At 41.2% G+C, this 9,764-nt stretch overlaps 1 protein-coding gene across 1 annotated transcript in view; it reads right to left on the minus strand.

The window, feature by feature from the left end:
* Positions 1-9,357, minus strand: part of LOC135497026 (sperm-associated antigen 7-like) — a 69,568-nt gene extending 60,211 nt beyond the window's left edge. The window contains exon 1 of the mRNA XM_064786683.1: positions 9,266-9,357. Coding sequence (XP_064642753.1) covers positions 9,266-9,347 — 82 coding nt within the window. The 5' untranslated portion in view covers positions 9,348-9,357. The remainder of the gene's footprint in view (positions 1-9,265) is intronic.
* Between the last annotated feature and the right edge of the window lie 407 nt (positions 9,358-9,764).

Raw genomic sequence — 9,764 nt, forward strand, 5'->3', positions numbered from 1 at the left:
AGACTGGACCGACAAACAGTTTTGGAACTGATTGAAGCTGTTGGTGATGCACTCGACTCCCTCGCTCTAAGGAACCATGCCCTACCAAGAGAACTGAAAGTTTTTGCAGCGTTACCAGCTTATGCCACGGGACCCTTTCAACTAGCCAATGGGGACACTGTGAATGTCTCGCAACCCACGATGTGCAGGGTTATTTCTCAAGTAACCCATACTCTCCGGCCTCTGCTTCCAAGAATTGTGACATTCCCAAATCGGCAAGAAATTCCAAAACATTGTTGCGGAATTTCATGACATATCTTTCTTATTTCCCCGCTGTTGTGGGCGTAGTCGATGGAACACATGTGTGGATTCAAGGACCAACAGAACATGAATGGCGGTATAACAACCGAAAAATTATTATTCAATCAATACCCTGGTTGTGATGGACTCACGATACCGATTCATAAACATCGTAGCCAACTGGCCTGGAAGTACTCATGATTCTGTAATTTTTAGGGAAAGTGGAATTTCAGAAATCATGGAGCATCTAAATGGAGAGGTAATTCTACTTAGGGATAGTGGCTACCCTGTCAGGCCGTGGCTCATGACACCATTTCTTAACCCAGAGACAGCAGCACAGCGTTGTTACAACAAGTCGCACTTAAGGAAACAAGATGCTTGGTAGAGAGAGGAATCGGTCAATGGAAAAGACGATTCCATTGTCTGCACGGACAGTTACGATACAATCCGCAAAAATCATGCCAAAGCTAGTCCTTCCTATACAAGCCATATTCGTCTTTCACAATAGAACAGAGATTTTGCCACTTTTTCAGGAAGTCGCCTTCTGTGCGAATCACTGAAGTATTTCTCCTATTCAGGGCCATTGTGATCTTCTTCCATGCGTCATGTTTTTTATGGTTCGAAACAGTGGAAGAAAACTTTGCTGTGAGCGTGGTAAATTCTCTTTCATATTCCTCGCAAAGACGGAATTTCTCAGCTTCCGAGATGTTTGGTTTTCTCTTCGTCCTCTCCATTACAGAGATCATTGAAAGAAGCCAATGCACACATTCAGAATGTGTAACGTCTGTCGGAACAACTTGTTGGCCATAAATCCACACAATCTCATACATTTCCATTCACTTTAGTCAAATCCAAACCACAAAAATCGACATGATCATGGTTGCAATCAGACATACTGGCCTAGCACGACTTGCCGGAAAGGTTATACCGTTATGTACAATGCCTAGATTTGTTAATCACACTAAGCGAGGCATGATGCCCAAGTTGTTTTATGAATTCCAACATAAGGATCATGCGTAGCTTAGTATGACACTTAAGACTTAAGGTATACTTAACTTAGGAACTTTTATGAATACGGGCCCTGGTACCTACTTTCGATGCAAGGTTTTTTAGAAGCTTGATATGAACATGGCTTTTCATCAGGTAGAATAAGTGGACCCCGGGTTGAGGGATATCACAACTTTCGCAGGGCCATATAAAGTTGTACACGTATAAACGATTCATATTTGCAGCAAACATGGCTACTGAGATGTTTCAGCGTTTAATAGCCCAAGTTCTGAAAGGCTGTCCAGGTGCACACAACATTCATGTCGATGACATTAGAGTTCTTGCAGACAATTATGTTCAGTTGTATGATCGAGTTGTTTGAAAGGCCATAAAGTGTCTTGCTGAGAATGGGCTGACCATGGGGGTCTGGGGAAAAATAATAGTTTATTTAAATCGATGCCCTCAGACGTAATCTGAGCAGTTCCCTGGGCCAATTTGTACTCTTTGAAATAAAGCATATTTGCTGCATTTTAATGTAATTTTACAGTATAAAGACAAAGTAAATGTTCTTTGCACTTTCTTTTCTTTGCTACACTTCGCTTCAAATCGTCGTCTGCATGAACAAGCCTGATCACACAGCAATTTTCCATGTACGCGACAAAAATAGTGTGCATAAAACCCCTCAAAATCAGTTTGTTTTGGAACAGGGGTTATTTCCACGATTGGAGGTCTGTGGCATACCTTACAAATCACACGTCTAGATTAGGAAAATGAATGATATTGTCAATTGTTTTGTCAAGAAGTATTTATGAAGAAAAAAAATATGGTTTGGGGTCTCCCCCCCCAAAATTAGACTTTGAGAAGGCCGTATATGCGATTTCCAAGCATCTGAGACCCACTTTCTATGTTGTTTTATGTTGACAATTTAACCTGCAAATCGGTAAATACGGCAACCTGCTCCGTTGTAATAATGATGATACTTTATGTGTAGTGATCGTCGCCCCACCAAATTTCCCGCTGCGGTCAAAATTTGAACTGCGCGTAGCGGTAAGATTGGCGGCGAGACATAGCTGATGATATGACAGTAGCTCGCCTGTTTATCAGGTGATAATACTACGTTTTACAAATATGGTCAACGGTACTACAGACTTTCATTCATTAGTTTTCGCTCGGGGAAAACCGACTCAACTGCGTATAAACTATTGATTTTGGTAGAGTTTCCCTGCCAGGCTGCGACAGATTATATACCGGTACGAGTTGTTAATGCAGATCTGTGAAAATCACGGGACCCAACTTTTTGGCTTGTTCGGAGACGCAATATTTTTGATATTTTTTTTGTTTTTTTCAAGTTTTGAAATGGCTGAAACAAAGATATGTGGTGGACGGATTTTTTCTTAATTTTGCCTGATGGTGGACGGACATTTGGACTGGAGTAGTCGACGGGCCCGACCACTGCCGCCCACCATTGGCAGAACCATGCCTTCATGAATCAACATCTATAACATTTACCACAGATTCCCCAGGCACACTTTGAAGGGTTTGTTTGGCGGATTTATTTCTTTATTAAGCAAATTGGAATGTTCACAGTCCCATGATGATCCCATTCAGTTGCCCCAGACTCTTGTCTATGTGCATGCTTTATGCTCCCGTAACACGTACCTACCTTTGAAGGTGAGAAGGGGATTTACTCTCAAACCTCTTAAGAGTCTTGGTATTAACCTTGGTGCGGGGTGGGCGTGGGTGGACATTCAACACAATATAATTTTGCTTGGATTGTTGGAATCCAGAGGTCACTGATACTCCATTGGTACTCCACTACTGGCACTACTGTATGGGTACCAGATATGTTTACCACTGGTACTCCACTCCACTACTGCATGGGTACCAATGCAGATATGTTTACCACTGGTACTCCACTGGTACTGCACTGGTACTCCACTGGTACTATACACTGGCACTACTGGGTCCTCCAAATGAATGTTGACCTCTGACCCTAAACCCAGGGGGCATCCAGTGTAAATCCAGTAGAAAACTGACCAAAATGGTATTCACTCTTGCAAATGATCACATTTTGATTTCCAAAGCTCTTCTTTGATAAAGCATCAACACATTTGGGTGGTACAGGCCAATAATAACAGTAATTCCTTGGAGGACTATAGGCAGGAGCTAATAGGGGATCGGGAATCGACCTGGGTTGCTATTGATTCAGCGATAATTAGCTCACCTCTTAGCAGAGGTGAGCTTATCCCATACCGTGGCGTCCGTCGTCCGTCGTCGTCGTCGTCGTCGTCGTCGTCGTCCGTCGTCCATTAGCAGGGCACGTTTCGTAACTGTTAGAGCTATTGAGTTGAAACTTGGTACACATATACCCTTATGTAATGACACCTTGGAGACCAAGTTTCGGTCCGATTCGTTTCATGGTTTGGCCACCAGGGGGCCAAACGTTAAAAGTGAAAATATGCAATATCTCCCTTAATAGTAGTCGGGGAATTTTGAAAAAAATATGGTAGGTACTTCTAGCAAAGGTGCATCATATAACCTCTGGGTTTTTGATTTGACCTCCTTTTCAAGGTCACAGAGGTCAAATGGTGTAAATTGGCCATTAGGATGTAACGATGGCACATTTCTAAACTGCAATGACTATTGATACCAAATTTGGTACACATTTACCCCTTAGTCAGGTGATCTCAGGGACCGAAGTTTGGTCCAATATGATTCACCACTTGACCACCAGGTGGCAAAATCCAAAAACCTTAAAAATGTGATTATTCCTTAACTTCTTGCCCGATTGCCACCAATTTGATATCATGGGTACATCTAACCACCATACAGTATATGTCACACAGGTTTTTAATTTGACCTTCTTGTCAAGGTCACAGAGGTCAAATGGCGTAAATTCGCCGTCAGGCCGTAACTATGGCACGTTTCTTAACTGCAATGACTATTGATCACAAATTAAGTACACATGTACCCCTTGGTCAGGTGATCGCAGGTATCGAAGTTTGGTGCGATCTGATTTGCCGTTTGGCCTCCAGGGAGGGGGCCAAATCCTAAATTCTTCAAAATGCCATTATTTCTAGTAATGACTTGCCCGATTGGCACCAATTTTATATCATAGGTACATCTAATTCTAACAACCATTCAATGTGTCACCCGGGTCTTCTTTGATTTGACCTACTTTTCAAGGTCACATAGGTCGAATGTACTGTAAATTGGCCATTTTGGGGAAATTGTAATTGCTTGGACCTACATCAAACCTAACACTACATGACACAATACCATGCTCTTTATCCATCTTTCCTCCACATGAGGTGAGCACAATGGCCCAGGCCATTTCATTATATTCCTCATACAGCATGATTAGTTTTGATATTCTGTGAGATAGGAGAGACCCCTATTAGTGACTTCGTGTAACATAATCTGAACCTCGCTCCTGCCTATAGTCTTCTCAACCCTTAGCCTACATAATGTGTACCCCATACGCAGTAATTTGCTATCCCAGGACACGTCACGCGTACTGGATACGCGTTAAAAAAATTGTGTTTTAAGTGAATGCATAGTACTACCATCTCCTAACAACTTTCGTAACTACTCTAATGATACGTGCTGCCAGTACAAAAATTTGGCAGCCATTAGACAGTACACAATGGCGAGTACTCACTGTGTTTCTCACAGGTAAATACATTTTATGAAAAAAGTGCTCTCGTGTCCCAGGTGGGTAGTGGCTCAGTAGGCAAAGGGTTAATAGTAAATCGCACATTTATGACATTTTGTTCGAGCATTCTTGCTGCGTACATTTGTTTAAATTATGCAATTCACATGCAATGGAACAGTGTCAGTCAGGAGATTTTACTAAAGGAGCTACCAATCACTCCAGTGAAAATGCTACAGAAGCTATTTAAAAATCACTTCTCAGTTGCATCCCAGGGGAGTGATTCACTCCTGTGGTCATGGTAAAAAAATAGTATACAATTACAAAGAGCAAAAAAGACTCTTGTGAAGAACCTTTAACTTTATTGCAGTGCTAAACACAAAAAATAAAGTATTAAATTTTTTTGCATTGCCAAGGAAGTACTACTACTATCCAACAAATCAAGAAATAAAAATTTATACAATCAAACAGAAGCCGAGTACTTTTTTCTGACTTAACCCTTTCGCTACTGGCACTATGTGCATGCTCTGTGTACTGAGCCAGATTTGACCAATTTTAGAGGTTTTTTTCAAAGACAAAGGGCTGCTGCACTATGTCAGATCGAGAAAGAAAGAAACAACTACTTAGTTGTTATGGACAACTACCTAAACTTTATTTTTACCAAAAAATTAACTTATGCAAATATGCAAATTAGGTCATACAGCCTAATTAGCATATTCTGAAAAAACTGAAATCAGGTGGTTGTTTTCGGAATAAAGCTCACTGGGCCATTTATTTCAAGCTTTCTTGCAAAAAACCTAAACAAGAGTCATTGCCAACCTTCTCCTCCATGTTTTCTCAAAATAATTTTATAAAAATATTGAAAAATGAATTTTTGAGGATATCTCTCCCAAAAAGAGGGAAAATTGGCAAATTCCGCATTTTTTGTGAAAAACCGTCAAAAAGTGTTTTTGTGTGGATTTCTTGCAATTTTGCATGTTACAGGTTGGAGCTTCACTATGAAATATAACAGACATACATGTACTGTAGTTACAACTCAATTATGGTGAGAAATAATAATAATATTTCTCAAAGATCCTTAGACTTTGCTTATTTCCCTACAAACCAACTCACAAAGTCATTATACGAAAAAAATACGATCCTTTAGAATTAGGCCCACGGCAGCGGCCGCCTCAGCCCCACCACACGGGGCCAAATGGTATTCTGGTATTACTATTAGGCTACGTAGTAGATCGCCCTCGGGAGTTGCCGTGCATGGTTTTTGGCAGTTCCTGGAGATGACTCGGTACTTTTCGTCAACTTTCGGTTTAATGGCTGAATAATCATGACGGGCATGATTCGAGAATGATCACAGGCGTGATTCACGCTGGCAAGAATATAATTGACGGGCGCTATCAAAGTACGCCAGTAAAATGGTTCACCAGCGTCATCACATCACTCCAACAATTTTTTTTCACGGGCGTTCACGGGCGCCAGCGTGATCGCACCTGGTTCCTGACAAGTAGGTCAAATCAAAAAAGACCCAGGTGACACATTGAATGGCTGTTAGAATTAGATGTACCTATGATATGAAATTGGTGCCAATCGGGCAAGTAATCAGGCCTCTCAATTACATAATTCCTACACCGTATAACGGTGTAGGCCGTACAGGATGTCCCCAAATTAGGTTTATAATATGACCCCCCTGAAGCGTTTTTTCAATTTTTGACCCCTAACATAACCAAATCTCATCCAAATGGCCTAATTTTATAGTTTTACCCTAAAATTATGATTTTTCAGGTATATGTGGTGATATCAGTCACTAACTTTGATTTATGACGTCGCTGTTCAGGCAAATTGGCACGATGAAATGTCCCCAAATTAAGCTAAAAAGCAAAAAAACATGTCCCCAAAATATTAAGGAATAATAGCATTTTGAAGAATTTTGGATTTGGCCCCCTCCCTGGAGGCGGCAAATTAGATCGGACCAAACTTCGGTACCTGAGATCACCTGACCAAGGGGTATATGTGTACTTAATTTGTGATAAATAGCATTTGCGGTTAAGAAACCTGCCATAGTTACATCCTAACGGCCAATTTATGCCATTTGACCCCTGTGACCTTGAAAAGTAGGTCAAATACCCGTACGATATGTGATGTATCCTTGCTAGGAGTACCTACCATAAAAATTTTATTGAAAACGGGATCATTAATAAGAGACATATCACACTTTTTATGTTTTCAGTTTTGGCCCCCTGGTGGCCAAGTCTGATATCTTGTGGAGGCGACTTGTTAACTCCTAGAGTATAACCAGACAAAAGGGAGCAAGTAAGAAATTTTGTGCTCATAATTTCCAATAGAACATACTGTATAACCCACTAGAAGCCCAGCCGAGTTCAAATCTACCGCCACTGATAAGCCCTGATAAACCCCATCTAGTATGATCTAGTGCTCAGCTGGAGGCCTCGTTTGTAATACAATCATACAATCCTACCAGTAGCACTGGCTCTCCTTGGATGCCCTTAGTTACCACTGTGCATCTTTAGGCAGCAAACGCTACCCAGTAGAAACTTTTTCTCAGAAGGCATGCGCAGACAGTGACAGCCTGAGTTGAATCCGCTTTGATTGGTTGAAATCGGACCAAGAGGGAGTATTTCCAGACCTGAAGACTATAAACCTGACAAGTCTAATTGGAAAATGATCTTCAAAGTCACTTTCTCACAGCTTCCTCACAGCTTCCTCATGATTAAATAAAGATTAGTGTATAGGTGAAGAGTTCCTTTTGATGATGATAATGTCTGATGCCGCGTTGACATGGCCGACATTAGCCATGTGGGGAGAAACTTTCCTAGCAACCGGCCAGGCTCCGAGATGGTGGCAGCCATTAGCCAATCAGTGAACAAGCTTTCTTTGTGCTGAAGATGCATCCGTCTGCACTGGCCACATACACATGCATGAAAATATTACCATGTTTCGGGCCCTGGGAACCTCGGGGGAATTATCTTTCTTATGGGTGATGAATACTATTTTGGAGTGGAGCATGACACAGAGGAATCATTATTATAATATATATTAAGTTCAAGGGTCTAGATGATCTGCATCCAGACTGAGCAAAAGGGGTATAAAAGTCCATAGCCTTCATGAAGGCTATGGAGTTTTTTCATTTCAACTTCACGATGTGAATACCCCCACACACCATCCGCTATTACACTGCCAAGTGCCATTAAATGTCAAAGGGTTGGGATGCCATAATGCTGCCGGTACCAAGTAGGCCCACTAAACACTAGACACGAGTGAAATGTAAATTGAGAGAAGGATAAAATCACAATATTCAAAGACTGAAAGAGCTACCGGTATTGTCAATTATTTTTGATCGAGGCGAAGCATATATATTTCTTCCGCGTCATCTTTCAGATTTTTGTTTTGATATACGCAAGAAAACAGCTCGGCAGTATTTTTTCATATAAACAATGTTTTCTGAAGCAGGCTTGCACATGATACCAGGTGTTTGGGCAGTACCAAGTGATACCGAGAGAACCCAATGTAGGAATTACCAAGGTATTTATAAGGCAATGTTCCGTAACAAGTTCTAACACAAGACACTCAGCGAGGGTTTAAGACTAAGAGGCTGTGGATAAGCGGAAGATCATGCTGTAGCGGGATGTACGATTGAATGTTTGATGTCGGCTGCAAACTTGCTCCCTTTAGTCTAGTTACTCTAAGGTTAACATGGTTCTCAAGATGTGCCCACAAAAAAATCACTGGGGTTGAGGTCAGGGGACCTTGGTGGCCATTTAATCTCACGGTTGATTGCACCAAATGCATCTGCTATACTTGCTAGACTTCCAGTCCTCAACCACTCTTTTACCTCAAACACACGCTGCACAGATGTATTTATGATGTAAGTTGCACTTTGCTAGTCTGAGAAAATGAGCACTGGGCAGACAAGGTTCATTACCAAAACGTCTATATCCGATGCAAGACCATTCGGTCATCATGGTTGATTGAACTCAGAACTGTTTCGTGTACAGTCATCTGTGACAGTAAATTGGAATTCTTGGTGTTATATAAAAGAGGACATCATTAGGTAATAAATGGTGGTTGCCAATTTCCAAAATATTTAGCCATGTCCAGGTAATAAACAAATTAATCTCGATTTCCCTTTTTTGAAACACCCTGTTAGTGTTGGCATTGTGGCCTGTATACCAACCATATATGAATGTATGTCATTTATGTGCTTGAAATTGAATATTATCTCTGCTTGGAGATGGTGTTGCCTTCTTTCATGTTACACTTACAACACACATTGAAATGAAATAAAATCTAAATATCAGGTATATATTACAATATTTCGATGGACCATCATACCTTGGGCTTTTTTCCGTTCTGCATCACTTGAACTGGGCGGTTTTTCCATCGATCCTAAAATCGAACCGAGGAGGTCCGCCATTTTTATAGGGTCTCGTTAGAGAGTTTGTCTCGAAAGTACGCGATGATGACGTGCATGCCCCGTTAACAGGACGTAACATATTTTAAAATGCGTTTCCAATGTGATTCCATGAGGACAACCCATTTATGTCGTATATTACTGGAAACACTCGATTCCCCTGATTCTGCAGGATGTTAAATCGGGCATTTTATTGGGTCTGTGAAGTTGGCTCCCAGTTCCCAGTTCCCAGTTCCCAGTTCGTTATTCGTACCCATTTTGAAACATGGTGTGTTTGGGTACGAAATGGGCTAAGCATTTATTCCAGTTCCCAATTCAAATTTCTTTCAAATATTAACCCTCCACAGTCCGATAACTCAACTTGGTGGTTTTAACCCTTTCCTACCAAGCCTCTCGATTCAACTATCAGTGACTTTAACC

Source organism: Lineus longissimus, chromosome 12 (assembly GCF_910592395.1).
Source record: "Lineus longissimus chromosome 12, tnLinLong1.2, whole genome shotgun sequence".
NCBI classification, from domain to species: domain Eukaryota; kingdom Metazoa; phylum Nemertea; class Pilidiophora; order Heteronemertea; family Lineidae; genus Lineus; species Lineus longissimus.